The sequence below is a fragment of the Sander lucioperca genome, chromosome 19 (genome assembly GCF_008315115.2).
Source record: "Sander lucioperca isolate FBNREF2018 chromosome 19, SLUC_FBN_1.2, whole genome shotgun sequence".
Lineage (NCBI taxonomy): Eukaryota > Metazoa > Chordata > Actinopteri > Perciformes > Percidae > Sander > Sander lucioperca.
The window spans coordinates 9,015,810-9,038,853 of record NC_050191.1 but is presented as its reverse complement, the minus strand read 5'-3'; the positions used below and the strand labels follow the sequence as shown (position 1 = coordinate 9,038,853).

Sequence of the window (23,044 nt, the reverse complement as noted above, 5' to 3'; positions counted from 1 at the left end):
CAACTAATAAATGATAGTGTATTATTATGGATTAAGCTTTCAGGCAGCATATATATAAGTAGTTAAAACAGCTCCACCTTTACCAGCTGAAACATTAAAGTGATGAACATATTAATGCATCACTAATTGTGTGATATAGTGATATAATATATATTATTCTGAAGTAGGCCATTCTACATAATGAGTACTTTAAATATATTTTGATGCAAATACTTCTGTACTTTTACTTAAGTAAGATTTTAAATGCAGGGCATTTACTTGAGTATTTTTACACTGTAGTATTGCTACTTTTCCTTCAGTAAATATCTGCGAACCTCTTCCACCTCTGCTGGTTGCACTCTTGAGCCTGCTTTCCTAATGTTTAGGGCACCTCACTATTATTTTGACTGTTAAAAAGAGCTCATACTTTTACTGTGGCATAGTTGTAGTTGAAACAAGCTAAATGGATACCAACCTTTTTGGATTACGGCCCTTTAAAGTAACAAGTCCTTAAAAACAAATGACTGAATACATCATTAGTCCATGCCCTACAGAACAACACATCCTGTATAAGCGTTTCTGATCTGACTGCCTCTATGGTTAAGGTTTGGTTAGGTTGAGGCACAAATACAACTTGGTTAGAGCTAGTGAAACATTGTGGTTTGTGTTAAAAAGAAAGAATCCAGGGTTGACTGTCGGTATGAAACAAACAACAACCACAGATTTTTTGACCAATCCATCCACCTCAACCTTCTTCATATTCAGACTTTGTGGCACTATGATAACGTCATACGACTTCGTCCTTTGCTCGTGATGGACAAGAGTTTTGGGGCATTTGCTGAAACAACTGATAACCTCATTTTTCTAGGACAGTCTCCTTTAAAATGTAGCTATGTCTACTTGCAACCCCTTGGTCATAGGTTGCATACAGTATGTTGATAAATTATGAAAACCAAACCAACCATGATTAACCAAAGAGTAGTCTATATCCTTCGCATTCCACTTTAGGGATTGCTCCGGTGCTGCAGGAAATTCCACCGGATGCATGTATTTTCCGTTTTCTTCTGCTTTCTTTGTGTTGGAATTTTAAATTCGGTGGAATAATGAGGACTATTATTGACTGCTCCTCAGATCTCTGCAGGGTAAATTGAGACAGTTAGCTAGACTATCTGTCCAATCTGAGTTTTTTCTTGCACGACTATTTTGCAGCGGTTCTGTGCGGAGTTTAGCACCGCCCATGACGATTCTGATTGGTTTAAAGAAATGCCATTAAACCAAAGCATGTTTTCCTCCCATCCCCGAATGCTATGTGGAGTAGCCAGACCCTCCTTTAGCACGCTTTGGACGAGGGTCTGGCAAAGCGAGACTAACCAAAGAGGGATGTTCAGTCATAATAAATAATCAAAGATTAAAAAAGACTCTGTGTCAGAGTGGGTTTGTTTTCTTGTTCCTAATCATGCTAGGAAACTCACAACCCTTCATATTTATCCTGCTGCTCCTTAAACAATAGCATATACAATTGAATTTCCTGATTTCCGGATGAAGTAATCGATTGTTTCGTTTCTACTTTTTCAGCGAACCTTCACTTGAAATAACTACAAGATGTGCTGCTCTTCTCCCCCCATCTCCCCAGCAGTTAGGTCATAACCTTGGATTAACATGGCATTGTGCTTTGAGGAAGAGCAGAGGAGGGGACTGGTTCAGACTAATAAATAGTCCTTGACAGGAACCAGGTGAATACCCACAACCTGTTTCTGTTTTGAAGGGCTAAAATCAAGCTGGCTGTAAAGGTTTTGCTGCTCTCTTTTTTTTGCAACCTTGTGAGTACTTATCAGTGACGTATATTTACGAGGTCCTGGGCTGTGCATGCTGGGGTGGATTGGAGGGTTTATAGCAAATCTCCCCTTAGGTATCTCCATATGTGGAAAGAGTCTTAGCTGCCATGTTAACACTGACAAGAACATAAATCCGAACAATGTCCTGCAAATCCTCTTTAATCAGTGATTCATAGCAGTAAAGATGGCAGGCAGCGTTTAGGTAATCTGAGCATCATAACTCATCTCTTACAGTTTGGTGATAGTGGACGAGAGGAAGCAAAAAGAAGCAATAATTTAGGTTCAAAGGGCTTTAGGACGCTCCCCTCGCAGCTTTTTCCTGGACATGATCGGTTAGGTTTTAACAACAGAATATAAACAGTAAAGTATTAAGTGTTTCCATGCCATCACAGAAAATACACAAAAGGAAAGGGTGCCTTGAATAAGCAACCGTTCATTTTGTTGTCATGTGTCAAATATCTAAAAGGTTAAATGGGGACTGCCGCTACTGAAATCGGTTCCAAAGCATGAACAGGAAAAGCAAGACATAAAGTATGAAGTACCATTAAACTTGCCCAACTGGTTAACATTGTAACTGTGGTTTTTCATTCTCAAAAATTTGTGTGTGTGTGTGTGTGTGGGATGACTGTTTCTGTGTTCGCCTACTGTTATTGAAACCCAACTGTGTATTTCCAGATAGTTTGGAAATGTCTGTCACTTTTCCTCTTCCCTGAACAGTAACAGACTGGCATGTATGAAATCTGAGCTATCTGCATGGGAAAACACAATGCATACAGTACTATCAGCAGAGCAGAACATGAGGGTATGATAGAGGTACACTTCGGTGTCAGTGGTGACTAACATGTCTCATCTTATCGCAGCGGAAATGCCCTTTCTACACACTTGATAGCTCAGTCAACCATGGGAACTGAAGGAAAAAACTGGGTTAACTAAACTAACACCACGGCCTCATTAATAGAAAAACTTGATTACTCCTAAACCTGAAGGTTGTAATCAATATGTTATCCATGTGAGTCGTAGTGTATTGGTAGAAGGCAGGTAAAAAATAAATGATGAGAACTGGTTAACTATGCAAAAAATGTCTTCATAAGGAACTCGTGAGGTTGTATTTTCTGCGTGGGAAGTCAAGTATGCAATATGCGTTATGTTCACGTGGTTTAGGTTATGAGAACACTGTTGCATTGTGGGCTAAATGCTTCGCTCAAGGGCACATATACAGTAGTTTCCCTAGCTGATGAGCTGTACCAATCACACTCCTGGGCCTGCTTTGCTCATGTTTAGGGTGCTTTGACTATTTTTCTGTTGTAAAGACTATACTTTTACTGTAGCATTGTTACAGTCGGAGCAAGCAAAAATATACAATGATAAATGTGTTTTTTTTGCATTTAAACATCACCCTAAAGAAAGACAAACAAGTGGACAACAAAAAAAGTAAGAAAATGAAATACTTCCATGGCCATTTTTTAAATGTCAGCATGTTTTAACTCCTGTGGCCGGTTATAGTCAGACTATAGTCAGAATTCCGGTTTAAGACTTTTTCAACTAAAAAACATGGCTGACCGCATAAAACTGCTCAGCTCCCTCCACTCTAACACAAAATGTTTGTCTTTTGGAAAAATTCAACAGTTATAAGAACATTTTACTTGGAAAATTCAGCAAAGAGTGTAACAATACTGTACATAAAAAAACTTACATTGGCATAATATGTCATCACAGTGTAGTCATGTAGCAGAGCTAAGATGCTTTTTTCAGACTTCAGTGTCTCCTAGTCTATCTGACATTTTAGTCACTCAGCTTTTTTGTTACTTTACACCTACATGACATAATTTCTTTCCACATTAAAAGTTGCTAAAAGTACTGCCTGCGGGGTTTGGTATTTTAATCATTTTAAGGCTCCACGCATGCACCAAAATTTGCATAACCGTCTTGCAGCCGAATGCTGGAAAAGCTACATTCCTCTGCCAGCCTTGGAACAGGGCATAGTGTAGTTTCCCCATTCTTTACACCAATGTGTGTAATCTCTACAGCAGATAAACACAACAGAATCTGTAGCTACAACACATTTTTATCACCAGAACAGTAAGGGATATAAGGTATAAATGCACGAATCATGTGTAAGGGAAGATATGCTTTTATCTGCAATATCTAGATTTGTTAAAAGTGCAGAAGACAGATAAATCCTTCAATTCTGGTTATCGATTTCTCTTTTCTCGCCCCATGGTCCCTTTCACGGAAAAATCACAGATAAAATAAACATGCCAAGGACAAGAGTAATGAAGAAGTAAAAAGATGTCACCAGGTGCCAGGTTTGACAGGTCCAGTGACTTCTCTAATTAGTCACCTTCATACGATGCAACATAATAGGATTTCTGAGGTTTTAAATTGACCTTTTTCAGCATGTCACATTAGAAGACATATACTATATGGCCTATAAATGCTCTTTTATGATGACAGATGAGGTTAGTTTTGGATATGTTGACTAATACGTTCATCTAACAGGACATGTTCCTGTAAAAGAAAGTGCAAAGTGTGAAACAGGACTCACTCTGCATAGCATTTTGGTATGAAAACTTTCATCACCTATACTACAGTAAAAAAGATAAACCACAAAATAAGTGATCAAGTGTCACACCTGTCCAACTCCATACAGATGATAACTTTAATGTTCAAAGTTGTTGTCTGCCAATCCAAACAGGAATTAGAAGAATAGTATTTTGCATGGTGATCATGATGTGCTTCAAGGAGAATGGTGGAGGCCAGGAAAGAAGTTCAGTCAATCATGATGAACCATAGAGGTCACAAAAAAGAAGTAATTAATTATTCAAAGCCCCTTGTAAAAGGCATATGTGTGATTTAATCCACAAGGGAAATAAACTGCTATAACAATATTACTGTTTATGTATGGTCCACTTGGACTGACCTCCTTAATTTTCCTACGAGATGATCCATTCATCTGTGTAGAAGACATACAGATTCACATCATCTTCACTACATATTTGAAAATTCAATCTTTCGCTTTATTCAAAGATTCTAAATTGATACACAGTTAAAACCCTGAATACATCAGCAAATGAGCAGCATCTTAGCAGCCAGTGTGGTGAGATCGTCATTAGAGCTTGATGAAAAACAGCATGTCTTAACCCTGACCCATCTCGCCACCAACACCCCCCCTTCTGAACGCCACCAGACACACACAATGAGTCCCCAAAAGATGCTTAAAGATAAAAGAGAATCGACCCAGCAGCCGTATGTACAGAGACCGGAGATCTAAAAGGAGAAAAGCCATGAAAAATGGATGAGAGAAGAAATCCACTTCACCTCCCCCCTGGAGGCTCACAAACCCCCCACAGCGCTCCCACTCATAATCCCTTCTCCTCCTGCACACACACACACTCCTCTCTCTGTGCCTCGCACACACGTATGCAAACAGGAGGACAAGGTAGGCACACACCACCCTAGGCCCTTTGTTAGTATTCGGGAGATACTATAGTTTGGTGCTGTGTCGGACTAATGTTAGTCTCTTAAATCTAAAAACTAAATTCATCAACTTTAGGTATTTTGTATATTTCCTTTTGATGTTCAGGTTTTTTGGAGATACATTTTTAACGTAAAGGCAAAATGTATGTAGGTTTTTTCTGGTGAATCACTCGGGCTTAAAGATACTCAACTAATTTCATTAGTCACGGTTTCAATAGTGAGGCTCGTATTAGTGAATCATTGAGGTCTAAATGCATTCACAGAGGCATTTCCACCTTGACATGAAAACAGTTTTAGGGTAAGCACAGAATGCTTTTAATTTTATGGGCATGAAAATGAAAAATATCTTTCTTTTTTTAATACCAGTAGGTTCAGCACAAGATATTGGTTATATAGCAGTCTATATTCAAGGCAGAGCGGACTAAGAGTCTACAGCCATGCTAGCATCTCTGTAAGGCTTTACTTAGAGCTAAATGCTAACATATTCACAATGACAATGAAACCTGCTGAAGTGAAGGTAATGTTTACATGTTCACCATCTTAAGGCTCTGACACACCAACCCAACGGCCGACCGTCGGCAGAAAAGGCAGTTGGACTGACCGCCTCCCCGAGTTGGTCAAAAAAGTGCCTCGGAACACACCGAAGCGACGCCAACTTGAGCGTACGTAATGCGCGAGATGCAATATGTCTCCATAACAGCAGGCGGCGCTAATCTGTATTGTCACCCAAAAATTGAAAACCGGCAGCTGATTGGACGAACGCGTCACGTGGGTCTGGCTTCTCCCGAATTTCAAAACCGACCATAATGGCGGCTCGTTCGGAATACGTTCTCGTATTTTGCGAAAACAGTTCACCGAAACGTGTTTCTGAAAACATTTTAAGAAATAGGCTATGCAGTTGCTGAACCTGTCTTCATTTCAGATCGACAAAGGTCAGTTTAAAAGATTTTCGTCAGATTTTGAGAGGCGATCGTCATGCTCTTCCCGCTCGTCATTTCCGGGTTAGCACTCCACCAATCAGATTGGTCATAGAGTCCGACTGCCCACTGGCCGATTCAACAAGTCAAATCGGCCCAAATGAAGGCTGACGGCTCCTCCAACTGACGACGGCACAGAACACACCAAACAGACTCGAGTCACTGACCTCGCCAGACTGTCCGACGGCCGATAATCGGGTTGGTGTGTCAGCGCCTTAAGTGTGTTTGCATGCTAACATTAGCTAATAAGCAGAACAGATGGATAAATCGTTACAGGATCACCAAAGTTATTGCAATCCATCCTGAGGGGGAAATGAATGCCTGTTATAAAATGTTGTGTCAATCCATCCCTTACTTGTCGAGTCATTTCACTAAAAAACAAAAATGTGAACTTCATGGGGATGCTACAGGAAAAGTCAGGATCAATGGAATCAGTAGGTTTGAACCTCTGGGAACCATGAATGTCTAAAATTTCCCCGCAATCCATTCTAATGTTGCTGAGACATTTCACTCAAAATACAAAATCTGCTGATGGTGCTTAAGAAAGAGTGAATAAGAGAGCATCACCAAAATTATTAGGAACTGGGGGACACAAATCTATGTACAAAATTCCATAGCCATCTATCCAGTAGTTGTTGAAATATTTTAGCGACAAACCGACATTGCCATCCTTAAGAGCTACACCACTAGCATGGCTAAAAACCCATACTGGTCAAACACTAAGATGCAAACACACATATACACACTGTTCCTTCGCCACTTGAGGCCCTTTACTAGGTGTGATCCAACTTAAGGCACTCACATGTACTTGTGACAGCGTGTGAAATGTTCCAGTCAAAGCGTCTGCAGTGGCTAAGGCTATCAGCGACCTCCTTTAAGGCCTATCTGATGGGCTGGCAGTTGCCTGATGAGAAGGAGACAGAGACATGGAGGGTTGGGGCGCTGTCACATACACTTTGATTTTTGCAGCTTCTCTCTCTTGTTTTCCTTGTCAGAAACGGTAGCAGAAAGTGGTATCATGTTGCATGTCACTTACGCCTGAGCAGCAATATTAGAAAAGACTTGGTCTTATTTTTAGCAGCCACATTTTATATGCATCTCATTCACCCATTCATTATTGTATTCAATTGATTGCATGATACAGCATCTTTTATTTACAGAGACAAAATGGATAAACACCTTACACAATCATATAGTTTCGTCTAAGTGATAAATAGATGGATACAGGTCACAGGAGTTTTTGATGTTGCTTCCTTTCTTCTTTTCATTAGGATGTGGAGAATGTTAATATAAGAATGGGGGAACAGTCCAGCAAACTTTATTCCATTAAGGACAACATATTTTGGCACTCTGGAAGAGTCAGGCCTTCGCTGAGGAAGCAGTAAAAATGTCTGTAAATTAACATTAGATACAAGAATAATGCATCGTCTAGTCTGAGTGCTCCACCTATAAAATGAGCTATGTCACCCATAACTCATTTGACACTTGCATGCCTTTGAAGGTGTAAAATATAAAATACAGTTTTTATGTTTGAAAGAAAAGAAAGATAGAACGCACTACAGCATGCTTTGGGACATGTTTATCACTTACAGTAGAATGGGCTCTATGAGAACTACAACATGCAAAAACACTGGTATGTTCCTTTTGAATGGGTAAAGCCACAGTAACCATTGGCCATCTGTCAGCAAGAATCAACCTGACAACGCTGCCAGGTGATGCAAATATCTTAAACTGAGACAGGATGCTTGTGCAAATGTTCACATCTGTCTTTGTGTATGTATGTATGTATATATGTATGTATGAATGCATGTATATATGGATGGACGGATGGATGGATGGATGGATGGATGTACAGGTGGTAGGTCAGGTAAACGGCAGAAAGGCACTTGTTGCTGGGGTCACCAATCCAAACGAGGTGGACATTTTCAACATGTGTAATACGAGATCAGCTGCAGGCAAACCAGCTGCAACTGCCAATGGCATGAGCAGTGGTTTCATATAAATATGCTGTAGTTCTGTATCTTTAACACTGTGGGACAAGAGGAGATATTTCGTTGATGCAGCAGCAATAGGATACTGCAAAGAAAAATGTAATTTGAATAAGAACACACAAGACTGGGAACTGGCAAAATTGAATATGTTTAGAAAATGTATAAAGGGATAAATATATTGCACCAAGAGTAGAGAGAAAAAAGTAACGTTTTTTTGCACATCAAGTTACATTCAATATCTCACAAATGATGGGGAAAGCAGAATATGAACAACAGAAATGTGTGACATGACTGCATATCTAATTTTATGTATCTAATTTCTTCATAATGCCGAGTTGTAGAGAATCAGGTTAAATGGTGACTGATGCGCAGGCAGTAGAGGGCGCTCTAAACTGCTGCAATTTGTGGGGTTGAATTGAGGAGGGCTCCTTAATAAGTCTAGTCTCATTACTGAAAACGTAATGTGTTTTAGAGGCAGTTTTACTTTCAGCATCCATTAATACTGCAGAAACAGATGGGTGAAACCATGTTTGTGGCAAGAGGATTGAATGTATTGATATTAATCTCTATCATCAAAGCATTGTCATAAATAGCCCAAAGTAAATGTAGTTTTTGCAGCATCATTATAATTCATAACATAATTATAATTAAAAGCAACAACACTGAGAAGGGAAATCCAATTGGCTGCGGAATGTAAGATACAACATACTAGGAGGCATTCAGAACCAGTGCTCCGTGTAAACTGTTAATGCAGTCTAACATATAACCATATTATCATAATCAAATCCCATGTCAGTCACCAGCAATTAGTCCACTTTGACCTCAGAAATTCAGTCTACTTGTGGGACTAATTTCTTTCAAGTTTTGTTGACAAATTAGATTTTAATGATTTGAATGAAATGACGCCTGATATTAAAAAACAAAACAAAAACAAACATCCGAATGTTTTCCAAATAAAGACTGTAATTAAATTCAAGACAGCACCTTTGAGCATCTTAATTTGAAATAATAGCCCTACTCATCATCATATCTTTGCGGGCGCGTTTAATTAAAGTCGACCCATGCTTTGTTCGCATGCTGTAATGCGGTTTGTCCAAATGAAGCTCAATATAAACCGAGCATAGGCTAATTCAAGTTTTGGGAGGAGGAAGAGCAGGATGAGGAGGAGAAGGAGGGTTGGTGGGGGTATTATACTATTGTCCGCCCCTTAATCCGGTTGGCTCAGAGACTGCCCGCAGGCCAATTTGTAAGTGGTTTGCGGAGCTGCCAATCAAAGCAGACATCCTCTCCTCAGGCTGTGGCCACGAACATCTCAGTTGCTGCGTGGAGAGATTTGACGGAGGGACACTCCTGTGCATGGACCATCACTGCGCTGCAATCCGCCGCCTGCTCAACGTGAAATCTGGACGTTCACGGTGGAGAAACCACGCATGTGAATATTTTGTTTTTGCATGTCAGGAGAGGAGGAACTAGTCGCCGGGTCCGCGGCTGTTTGTCTTTTCGTATCGCTTCTCTCCTCCGATGTCACTCTAATTAACCGGAGGCATGTGGAATCGCACCAGGATTAACGTCAGGAATTGCTTCCCAATATTGTGCCTCCTGTTAGCGTTATGGACAGAGGTAAGACGGCTCTTGTTTTATTCCAAAATATTTCATTCTGCTCCACGTAAATAAAATAAATGTTTGAAATTACAAATGTCAAAAGTTGGTGGGCGTGGGCAGATGTAGCTTATTTGCTCTCCGGCGCTGCATATTCGCATCACATTAATCGATAATTGAATTACGTAGCCGTCAGTTGTGGAGCATGTGATCATGTTACCATGACAAGATTGAAGTCTAAGGAATTGATACATGCTACTCTCCATTTTGGTTACATTTCTGAGATCCCTGTACGTTTCTTTTTTTGAGAGAGAGAGAGAATTAGGCCTGAACCAAGAAGTTGTAGGTTAAGTTCCATTTGTTTTTATATATACATTTATTTATTTATTTATTTATTTTTATGTTTTTAAATTGCATTTCATCAATTGGCTGCTGCAGTGGTTAATTTGCTCCCGTCAGAGAGTAACCTGATTGGCTAAGACCCCAGCCTGCAAACTGTAGGCTGTTCACGTGCTCAATTCATGATGCACCAAATTATTTTGGAATTAACACCCAATCTGCATTAAGGTTTTATAATGACTTTAATTTGGGGTTCAGGCACTGTTTGGCCACTTGTCCATTTTTACGCACCAATTTAGACAACCCAAACAATGCCGAGGTTGTAAATATAGGCCTATATTTAAATGTGGTCTTTTTTAAAATGTTGTTTCTAGGTGTCCCAGTCAACCGGCTATTTCGAGCTGCAGCTGATCTCCGTGGAGAATCTAAATGGCGAGTTGGCGGACGGGGAGTGCTGCGACGGCACCAGGAACTCCCAGGACCTGCGCTGCACTCGAGACGAGTGCGACACTTACTTTAAAATCTGCCTGAAGGAGTACCAGATGGAGGTCACCACCAACGGCCCCTGCACGTTCGGAGCTGGATCTACTGAAGTTCTCGGTGGGAATATGTTTTCTATTACAAACGCAAAGAAGAACCCGAACAAGATTTTGATCCCCTTCCAGTTCGCCTGGCCGGTGAGTTGTGATTTCTTGCCCCAATTAAGTCTACAATGGTGTTTTCTTGACACGTTATTCACTGGAGAGAGCATACAACCGAACCCCTTTTTTTAAAAATGTGCTCAATTTAATGTTTATTCTTTGTTGCATGTGTACACATGCCTGGGGAACACATCATTAATCATATATGAATGGTTTGGAGCCACCATCCCATTCTGCATACATCCAGTATATTACACTGATCTGGATAAAAGTTAACACTTTCAGAGTTTTTTTTTCTGTCATTGCAAACAAGTAACAATAATTTCCCCTATAAATTATTCTGCTCATTAAACATTTGGTCTATAGAACATCAGAAAACAGTGGACGATGCAGTGCACACATCATACTAATCATCAAATGTCTTCTTTTGTCAGTCCAAAACCCACAAAATAATTTACTTTACTAACACGTAAGACCAAGAAACTCTAACATTTGAGAAACTGGAACCATTACATTTTTGGCATTTGTGCTTGAAAAGTGACTTATTGATTCATTGACTAATCCTTGCAACTGTAGTTGCAACCATCTTCTGCTGCAGAAAACTCTACAGCTCTGCAGTGGAAGGCTTGCCAGAAAGAACCTCTTTTTAAAAGTAGAAATTTCATCCAAAGAAACTGCACTTGAATGGATCACATTGATGCCAAATTAAGCAAAAATCCTTTGATTTGGTTTTGCTTTTGGGTCAAGTGTATGTGCCTTTGCAGGGAAGACAGACATCATTAAATGGGGGTTCTTAGCATCCTGTCCTTGTGAGAATGACACACATTACAGCTAAACGATTGCATGCTTCACAAGGATCCGATTGCAGTTACAGTGGTTCGCAGTGTCATCTGGGTCATCTTTTAAAGTTGCCCTGATATATGAGGGTTGGCTTTGTTCCAATCCACAAGCTTGCACCTGCCAAGGCCATGATAGGGTAATTAGACTGGGGGGGAAATGCTTTGATATGTAGACCCTGGAGGGGGAACTCTGTTACTTCTTGTATAGAGAAGCGATTATGGCAAAGCTGTTACTTTCTGGAGAACATTTGCTGTTTCATAAGGGTTTTAAGGGCAATGTCATCATAATGCAATCCATCAAGTGGAATTTGGTTTATTAAGACTTTAGGATTGGTCCACATTGCTTGCTACTGTCAGTTTTGTTGGATGATTGTGGTAAATACCAGGGAAAGTGAAAGTTGATTTTAATACAGAAATAAGTGGTTTGTGTTTTTGATTTCTACAGAACAGAAACAATTTGACTCAACGTCAATGAGATACCTTAACTTTTACGCAAGGCAATATTAAGCAGCCAAATTATTAAAGGAGTCTGGTGTGATGAATGAGAATGGCATGTACTGTATGGAGGTGCAGCCTGGTTGGAGGTGTTGGACGGATGCTCTAACTAATTATCTGATATGACATATGAGTGAAAATACGCTGTGAGTGTGAAATACATGTATGTGTTCGATGCCTCCGGGCAGTAGTTCAGTGCGTACTACTGGCTGGTTTTGACACCTTTCTTCCCGCCGCCGCGCCCCATTGCACCTCACAGCTTCCTCTCCTGCTGTGGGTGCCAGGTGGCCCCTCCAGGGCTATTAAGCTCCTCTGACTGCAGATGACTGATAGCTAATGGATTAGGCATACGAAAAAAGGTGTGCTAAGCACCAGTCCTGTAGCACTGAACACACTTTTGTGTTGGATTGTTAGTTTGACAAAACAAGACATCTAAAGACATTACTTTGGACTTTAGGAAATTTTGATTGTAAGAAATTGACATTTTTTCACCCTTTCCTAGCACTTTTATAGAGCAAACTATTCATCAATTAATCAAGAAAATAATCAATAGAATAACTTATAAAGAAATAATTGTTGGTTGCAGCCCTAGATTAGATTTGTTTATTCAAAAACTGAATATCTCTGGGAATTTAATGATGGGTCAGACAAAACAAGTATACTACAAATAACCAAATTAATATTTGATTAATCGAAAAAATAAATGCATCAAGTTGCATACAGTCGTGTTTTGAAGAAAAGATTTTTTAAACTTGATTTCCATAATAGATAGGTCCAAATAATGAGCAGCTCTGTATACTGTTTTTGTACATGTTTTTGCAGCCTTTTGTATTGAAGGCATCATGTTTGATTCAGGTTCCGTCTTTGTGTATTTAATGATTTCAGGGTGAATTAACAGCCACCCTTGCTAACGTTTTTAAGCTTCAGTGGGAAATGGCAAAGGTGTGATTTCAGAGTAAAAGCCATATATTAAATGAGGGAGGCTATTGTTGAGACCATGAGGTGGGTTAGGGGTAACTGTTACCATCTGGGCTAATCAAGGTGCCACAGCTACATGTATATAAAACGCCACACATGCATCACATAGAACATGAACCAGTGGTAGTCTCTTATTGGACTCATTGACTGACACCTTGAGGCAGAGGTGAAGAGGGCTATTCTGGTGTGTTGTCTTTCTGTTAAGTGGTCGGGCTGATAACAGTGCACTATTCCAGTGCCAGATGTCACAACAAGCCTGCGGGGTCACTTGCTGTGGCGTTGTCGCTTTCCTCACTGAAGAAACAAAGATGCAGTGTACTATTGGCTGTGTCATCTGGACAACTGCCCATTTTAAGCCCCAATGGAAACCAATGAGGGCTGGACTCTTCTGTCATCCTGAGACCCAGCATCTGAGACAATCTGAAAAATAAAGAAGTTATTTTACTTTAGGTTCCAAATTTAGAAATATAACATTTTTTGTAACTCCTTAAATGTCAGTGTGAACAGATTAAAGCTACGTGGGTTGAATATCTTTCCTACAAAACTATGATTTTCAAATGGACCTTGAAATCCTAAGTTGTGATAATACCCTTTTGATGCCTTAATTGCCTGAATAGGCACTTCTTAAATTCTCAAAGAGCACTTTTCATCTTCCAGTCGAGTGTTGTGCAGTCGGGCTGCAACAGTGAAAATCATCCTGCGTTTCTGGGAAAGGCTTCTCCTTCTGTGGAGACACAGACATCATAGCCTCCTCTCTTCTCGGCCCAGTTATCATCACAGCAGTGTGATGCAGTCGCTAATGGCTGATTTTACTCAGATTGCCTGATGCTTATCCATTCTTTGGAAGTCATCCAGTGATTCTCCAGCTCTGGCTTGTCTTGCCAGGAAAGAGACTGACTATTGATGCTGCTGCCACCTCTGACTTCAGCCTACAGTCAGTGTTTCACCCACAGATTTGAATTTACAGTAAATGCACACTGCTTCTGCTTTTGACGCGAGGGAGTTGCACTTTCATGGAGTTTGAAGAATGTAATTATTTAGTGTTGATTGATGAAAGAAACCAACTTTTGGCTAGCTAAAAACTTGTTTACTGTTTTGAATATGATTTTTTTTTTTTTTTTTAATCTTTCCATGCATTGTCTACCTACTTTGTGTTTATATTGTAAGGAATAGTTAATTTTGGGTAATTAAGCTCATTTGCTTTCTTTCTGAGAGTGACCTTAGAAGATGAATACCACTCTCATGTCTGTCCAAAGTACAGAGGGTAGCTAGCCTGGCTCTCTCTAAAGTTAAACTAAGAGTCTAAAGCCCTGCTAGCAGGTCTGTGAGGCTATACTTTGGCACAACGGTGCTCTTAGCTAAGTGCTAGTCTGGCTCAACGTATGTTCATTGCTGGGATAAAGCCTGACATCTGGTGCGTCTGTCACACGTCTATTCCAGAATAGATAAGCAGTGTAGCCAGACCATACTCCGGGAGTATGGAGATAGGTCTTGCAATGCTAACATTAGGCATGCAAACTAGGGCTGTACCAAATTCAAAGCTTCTGTTGAGGTTTTCGAATTAAGCTTCTGAATGTCTGCCCCCCATAGTTTTAGCTGGGAGATGAGTTCAAGAAGCTAGTTTGCCATGTTCCACAAGCTCTCTTTTTTTTTAGTCTAAATAAACAAAATAAACTCACAGAATGTGAAAGAAAATATTATTACATCTATTTTCCTCATTAAACAGAAAAATACAACCATACACCTTCTGAATTCAAGTTTTCTCTCTTTCAATGAACTAGCTCATCTATTCGTCCAGTACGCCTAACCCTACTGCAGCATTCGAATGTTGATTTAGAATTTGAGTGTCAACGTTACGAATGAAGCTTCAAAGTACTCGGTACGATCAATTAATCAATCGATCGGACTTCCATAAAGAAAGAAAATAAGTGTATTTGTATTTCCCAAAATGTTTGAACTACTTTTTTAAGAAAAAGTGTTCAGATTTAGGTTATTTTTCAGTGTCAGTACTGTGGATCAAACTGTACCTTTGTGGCATGGCTGATTGAGTTTCCATTTTGTTGGCCTATGCTGTGTAAGCACTTGGGCCAATGAGAGAGACGCATCTTACCTCCATTTGATCACTAATGAAATTGCTGGTGGAATTTCTTTGCCTCTCTCTCCACTCCCCAGCTACATTAACCGACGTCCGTTTGATGTGAGCCTGCCTGTAACTGGATCTGCTCTGAACTTGGATATGTCTAAGACCTCCCTCTGCTAGTAAATAGATGCATGTAGGCTAGCTTGAGCAGTTGAAGATTTCGAATTAGAATTAGTTGTAGAGATATTTTAATAGACAGTCATGACAATTAAAATCTCTATATTCCTGTAAAAATAACAATCTGCCTCTGGAGTGATCTGTGATCAAGGGGTGAAGTGTGTTGGTTTGTGTGGCGTGCTGTCAGGCTCACGAGGCTGATCATCTGTAAGTGCGAGGTGTGGACAATCTCATTCACAATTAAACAACGAGTTGATCTGCACCGACCTGCTGAAGATTGTTAATCTTGGAACAAACCCAAACTATTTAAATAGTTTTGGCTTGCTGCTCTGGCCATGTGTACGCCAAATGCACAGTGTTGCTATCATACATTTTTTGTGCTACTGTTCTGCATGTCTTTTCTTTCTCTTAGTTGACTAACTTGTACAAGAAGTAAGTCAAGATCTTGACTCTCTGAGGCTTTTGGTTTGTCTTTCTGTATATAGATACAAATTCAAAAATGGTTGGTTTCTTTTGAATTGTTCCAAAATACTGTAGAAAGTGTAAATCTTTCTGCCAGCACCATACTTAGTACAGAGCTCTATGTTCATATAGTTTTTTTTCTGTTTGGGATTTATTTGTTGTTGGAATCTCTTGATTTCTTTTCGGGATTGTTTCTGATTGTCGATTGCAGTTCTTGTGAATGAGAAAACAAGATCTGAGGGGAAACATCCGGACTGGGACACTTACAGATGTAATGTAGTGCTTAATAGTTTTAAGAAGTAGGACAGAGGCTTTAACAGTAGTACATGTTCAGACTCTGCACATGTACTGTAGGTCTCTCTGCCTGAGGCTAGTTGTAGTTTGGATGCGCACACTTGCTGAACCTGAGGCTAACACAGGCTGCCATGGTTAGCCACACCTGATGCGGAGCTTGTCAGAGCTGTTGCTAGGAGATGGCTATATAGGCCTCTTGTAAACAATTATGTGTCCTTTCTGCGGCTCCCTCCCCCATTCTTCCTCCTCTGGTCCCAGGGCTGCAGGGTGGAAAAGCACTCGCACGCCGGGTCTCACCTGTGATTCCACTGAGCTCCGTATTGATTAGGCAATTAGCCAGTCGGGCTGAGCTCCCAAGGTGAAACAACAACAACATTTTCTAAGAACTGTTTTCTTTATCTTATTTTTAACTTGTTTAGCAGACAACATTATAACAATTGTCAACCACGGTTGAAACTTATTTTTATCAGGTAAACATTCATGTGTGTTAATGATCATGGAACTGCTTTATAGTAACAGCTCGGGTCTTTCTGCAGCTTTCAGTCTCTACAAGACATGCTCACCCTAACCTTAGACTCAACTAACAAGCAAACCTAATGGTCCCTTTACAAAGTGTTTAGTGTGGGAATTTATATTCCTGCCTTATCACTAACTGGATTATTAAAAATGTCTAGCCCACTCGTCAACAGAACTGTGATTGCTAGAATAGTAAAAGTTGATACTTCGGTCACAAAGACTGCGGGGAATCTGTCTGTGCTTTTTCAATAGTACACTTTTGTTCAAGATCAGATCTTTATTTGGGTTTTAGTTTTTTTTCCCGATCAATAATGATCAATCATCACGCATTTGGCATAAAACACACTTGTTTTTAATTTTATTTCAAGGCCCACTAAAGGGTCAAAGTTCTTAATGTACCACTTATTGTACTTATTGTATACGTTCATATTGAAATGTAGTGTTTTATTTGTGGTTCTCTTGATGACATTTTGGCCCCTTAACAAACCCACATGGGCTTTCTACACATGTACTCGGTAATACTCACAACATCCTCATGATTGAATAGTATTTCATCCTAACCGACAGTTGCATTGTGTAAGACTTGGTCAGACAACCCGCTTCAGGGCTGGACGATATGACCATATATATCGTCAAAACAATATAAAAAAGTTTATATCTCAATGTTGAAAAACCAGCAGCCAAATTGCGTTACAGCAATATTTACATTTTGATCCTTGCATGTTGATAGGGCTTTCATTTTGCACTAAAGTTATTTATACTTATTAAAATGAGAAAATGCTCACTTCATTGGTCAAGTATTTAATTCTCACAGACGTATACAAAAATAGGCTTTACCATGTGGTTATTTCATATAGTTTTATTTTTTGATTTATCTGAAACATGCTAGGTTGTTATTGAGATATGAAATCACCTATATCTTGATAGAAGATTTCATATCCCCCAGCCCTAATCCGCATGCAAAGTCAGATTTCTGCAAAGAGCAGATCATTCATTCAAAATGTAATGCTCTTCCTTGCCAGCGTCAATCATTAAAAGTAACTTGAAACTCTAAGCTGTATCACTGTAACCCCATGCCCAAATTTCTTTCCAGCAAGGCCTTCCCCCTCAGACATGGCACGTTTTGTATCTTAGAAATCTGATGTACCGTTGCCTGTCGTCAGAGTTTACAAGGCTGACAGACATCTGTGTTGTTGCTTCACTCATCAACAAAGATGCAGTGTAGTATTGACTGTGTGATCTGGACAGCTGTCCTGTGGAAACCCGCGTGGACTGAACTCTTGTCAACGCCATCTGACTCTGACTACATTCTTGATCTAAAATGGATCTGTGTTACGGTGTCATGAAGGAGGCAGATGCAGGGAGAGCACTTTGTTTTGTTCATCATGTGATTTCACATAAGGTACAGTGTGTACGAGTGGGAAATAACTGCTTTTAGGGTCCATTAATTAAAACCTCATCTTTTCCCACTCAGTGCCTCAGAGATGATGATGATGATGATGGTTTAACTTGTGCTCCATTAATATTGTATACATCGAAGTTCTAACAAGGACCTGGCATAATTTGTTTGGAATTAACTTTTTAACTTTTTTTTTTTTTTTTTTAACTTTTTTGTTGAGGTAGTTTCTTATTACTTGCCTGTAACATTTTCAGTGTCAACCATCATGCATGTTCAACCTAATTTAAATCCTTTTTAACTTTATTTTTATGATTTGGGCTTCTTGTAATGCAGTTAGCTGTTTTAGTGACTTTCTACTAATTTTGGACATTTTCCGCCTGTGCCAAAATGCACCAGTTTCCCTCTGGTGCTGTCCTACTTACCTAGTTCATTTGCAAAGCTGCTAGTCCAAACTACATCCAGAAGTCTGTGCATATCAACAGTCTCGTTAGCTTTCAGCTTGTCTATATCCACGACCTTCCACTTCCGGGATTGCTCCATTGCCACCAAAAATTTCACCGTATGTCCTTTTTTTCGGGCCGGATGTCCGTTACCTTATGCTTTCTTTGTGTTGGAATTTTAAACTCCGGTTGATTTTATGAGGACTATGGTTAACTGATCCTAAGATATCTGCAGGGTAAATCAAAACAGCTAGCTAGACTGTCGAATCTGAGTTTTCTCTTGCACTACGAAAACAACTTTTGAGCGTACACACGTAAACAAGTTCTTTCCTGAAGCTATTTTGCAGAGGCACCGGGGCTCCGCGCGACGTTCAGCGCCGCCCATGCCGATTATGATTGGTTTAAAGACATGCCAATGAACCAAAGCACGTTTTTCTCCCATCCCGAAATGCTGTGTGGACTAACCAGACCCTCCTCCGCAGCCCTGTGGTGGAAGGTCTGGCAATGCGAGACTCGCTTTCAGCTTACTGGTCTGTTACAATGATAGGTGGCTGAAAGGTAGTGATGATGGAGCTAAGTGTCTTATGTTTAATCTTTTGTTGTGGGGCCCTCTTGAATTATTGGCATCCATCATGTCCGTTCCCTCAGTTTACACGCTACCAACTAAGGTATACAAAAGCAAAATGGATGAGTATCCTGTAACAACAGTGTATGCAAATACTCTCATTATTCTTGTTCAGGTTGGTGCCTCACTGCAAACCAAAGTTTAAGTAAACTACTGCACTGTGAAAAGCCAATTTGAATGTGTAAACCAACATTCACATTGGTTATAGGCTGCTGTATAGAAATGCATTGCACTTTCAACATCATGAGGACCTTGTCTAAAGATGATGTAAGGTGGGCAGTCATGTGCACCTGGTTTGTCCAAGATGCAGGTTTCTTGCTTCATGATAAATTTACAGCTAGAGGTGTGAGATGTGACAATAATTATAGATCGAACACCCCCAGGCATTGCCACCGTTTAGCAGTCTCTTATTGGTCATTTAAAGCTAGTGTTTCACAGAGTGTGGGACACAGGTGAAGTGAGAAGAACATTATCAGTAGCCTGCTAGGTACAAACGGGCTCCGTCGTGAGTGACACGCTGATGGGCTGACTGATTGGGTTTTTGTAATCATAATCCTGCCTTAAGAAAATCATGATATATTTTTGCCATATCGCCCACCCCTATGTACAGTATGTTCTAATTATTTTGCTATAGTACCACATCCTTTGCAGACATTAAGCCTACGATGTGACAACCAAATAAAAGAAGGGAGCATGTTCTTGCTTTCAAACATAATGAGACCTGAAGCTGCATGTAATGTTGATATTTGGCAGATGTTGTACAGATCTTTTAACTCTAAACGGGACCTTCTTTTTGTTATGATGGTGCAGGTATTCCTATGGGTGCATTCATGAGCACGTTTTAAAAGTAAAAGTGTAGCTGTGAGTTGTGCGTATTATGTCTCTGCATTGATTTGTGTGTTTGAAAACAACGTTCCTTGCGTGTTGCTGTGGACCGCTGCGTCCCCTGCCTCTTGTTAAATGAATGGTGTGCAGGTGCTAGAGGCTCCTTGTGGGGGTAATTAAAGCATGTCATTACATAGCAAGTTGAATTGTCATTTTACTGTTGAACCTGTTTGAAATGATAATGGGGCTCGGCTGGAGACGGTGCTGTATTGCTCTCCAGTCAGGCTGGATCAGGAGTTAGCCTGTAAATGTTTCTGAAGAATGTCTATTGCTTTAGTAGCTTTTCGACTTCTTAAGGTAAATTAACACTTGAGGAAGTAAGTGACAAATATCCACTAGTCCCCGAGAAGTGAGCTTTTAAGGTCATTAATTGTTTGAAACCTTTTTAAGTTATTTATTTCTTATAGAGCTGCAAAGATGAATCGATACGTTGTCAACTATTACATTAATCAACAACTATTTTGATAATTGATTATCGGTTTGAGCCATTTTTAATGAAAAAAAGTGAAACAATTATATGATTCCAGCATCAAAATTGTGAATATTTTCTAGTTTCTAGAACTGAATATCTTTTGAATTGTGGACATAAAAAGACATTTGAGGACGCCGTCTTGAACTTTGGAAAATACAGATTTTTCAGCATTTTCTGACATTTTACAGACCAAAAAACTAATCGGTTAATTGAGAAAATAATTGACCGATTAATCGACAATGAAAATAATCATTAGTTACAGACCTAGTTTCTTAGCACATGTGATGATGAAGATAGGGCCTGAGTGTAAAAGGTATTGTGGGTCGATTGTGTTGTGATTGCCAGTCTTGTCAGAGTAGTATTTTCAGATGAGAATAAATACCTCCATGTTTTGATACAAGAGCAACCTGTTCTTGATTTAAGGAATGAAAAACTTTGTTAGTTCAGTTTCATGCATCATTTACAATACACGAGTTAACCCTGTTTGTTTTTGAATAAGTGTGTAACAGTAAATCACTCAATGTCAGTTTCGACATATCTATTGTTGGCATGTGAAATCATTTAGCTTTTTTATGCAAATTTGCATGTGTCTGTGTTTGTTTTACGTGTTGCATACTCCTGGATCATGCTGGTTAATTAGCACCAGGAGGGGAGGGGTTTGTTGTATTGGAAGTGCATGGGTAATGACCCTGTTGGCATAGTAGCAGCATGCTCAATGGGCAGTGTGTGTGTGTGTGCACAGCCGGTGTTCACCAGCCAGCCAAATGCCTTGCCTTCAGTTTGACATCTCTTGGCACACGACCCTGGCAAGCAACTTGTGTGCAGGACTCCCAGCCCGCCACATCTTCACCCAGCAGAAATATGACTGTCATACAGTTTGTAACCTTTTTTCTCAATCACACATTGTAGTTGTAGAAATGAATATTGTCTTGAGGTCATTGGTCAGTGGTGCTTGTCTTGTCTGCAGGGTTCCATTCAAACTTAACACCAAAGAAATAGATATTAATTAGAGATGCACCGGTTGACCGGCTGGTGACCGGAATTGGCCGATTTTCACGTGATCGGCCATGACCGGCCGGTCAGTCTGACATATGCCGATTTCATGCCGGTCGAATGCACTCCCGCTCCTTCAGCTGTTTATGAAATGTCATAAAGTGGTAATTATACACGGCTCTGCAGAGCAGTCTGCTCTACTGATCTCAGGCGAATGGCTCTGCTCTTTCTCCCCTCTGAGGTTGAACAACTGGAACATGAAAACCGCACTCACGCGGGTCCCGTGAAATATGACAGCTACAGTTTATCAGAAAATAGCGTTGGGCACACTGAATTTGATAAATTTACTGTTTATCAGACCCCAGATGAGACAAGAAGCTAACGTTGGCGAACGCTTCGGTCCCTCTGCCTCTGACCACCCGCTGCAGAAGACGTTGTATTCCCCCGACACGCTGTAATAACGTTACTGTTTAAAACGCTTTCCAGGTTAGTGGGGATGCATACCGCTCAAAGCCAACATTAAAAACGTAGTAATCTTCCCTCAGCGTTTAGGTTTGTTGCTAAACTGTGTGTAAAATGAGCGGTGACATTAAATCATCTGTTTCAGGTAACCTCACCCTAGGGTACCGTCTATTTGCTGGATTGTTTCGAAGTAACCGCCGGTCGCTAACGTTAGCAGATAAGCCCGTTGACAGCAACGGTATTGTTCATATTTATGCACAATGACAAATAAAGCAAACTTGCTAAAAAAGGAACTACACGCTGTTTTCAGGTAACATTACTGTTGACGTTCAAACACCCCTTTAATTGATGTACAAGTGATTTGCAATAGGCCTGTGTGTGTGTTTTGAGCAATATCTTTATACTGCAAGGCTATATTTAATTTTTTATTTGTTATTTATATATTATTTTATTGTCATTCCCTGTTTTCATACAGAAGTTTAGTTTGCTAAGTATATCGCATTTTTTTTAGTTGGATATTGGATGTGAAAAGAAGGAAATGGTTCTTCCATAACATTGCACTTTAGATGTGTGTGAATTTCCCACACCAGGACCTTTTTATATAGCGATCGATTATCTGTTCAAAAAATGTTCTATTTTCTATGCAAAATGTAAAATGTTCTACTAAAGAAAAGATGGACAATAAATATTTGTGTGTGTGTGCTGTAAAGTGGTTAGAAAAAATGAAATCGGAATCTGATATTAATACTCATTTGTCTACTTTTGCTCTCTCAGGTTACATTGTGTTTTGTATGAGTTTTGATGCTCTGGCACGTGGTGAAAACAATGGGGTTGGGTCAGTTGAGCACATACTGTACAGTAATTGCAGACTGTCCCTGGTGTTTGTTTGAGAAAAGCACACTGGTTGTAGTCCTAGAGCTAAAACGATCGGTCCCTAACAAATTAGTCACCCGACAAGAAGTTAAATCATCTCATTCAATCAAGCAAAAACTGCTAAACTTTTAGTAGTTCAAGCTTTTTTTAAATGTGAGGATTGGTTGCTTTCCTGTTTCATATTGTTTAAATGTACTGTGTATCAGGATATCAAAC

General features: G+C 39.9%; 1 protein-coding gene across 2 annotated transcripts in view; it reads left to right on the top strand.

Moving 5' to 3' along the window:
• The first annotated feature begins 9,428 nt into the window (after positions 1-9,428).
• The window catches only part of jag2b (jagged canonical Notch ligand 2b), a 55,890-nt gene continuing 42,274 nt past the window's right edge, over positions 9,429-23,044 (top strand). The window contains exons 1-2 of one of the 2 annotated variants that reach the window (XM_031322337.2): positions 9,429-9,879; positions 10,572-10,874. In XM_031322337.2, coding sequence (XP_031178197.2) covers positions 9,805-9,879; positions 10,572-10,874 — 378 coding nt within the window. In that variant the 5' untranslated portion in view covers positions 9,429-9,804. The remainder of the gene's footprint in view (positions 9,880-10,571; positions 10,875-23,044) is intronic. The other variant, XM_031322336.2, reaches the window with a different exon arrangement.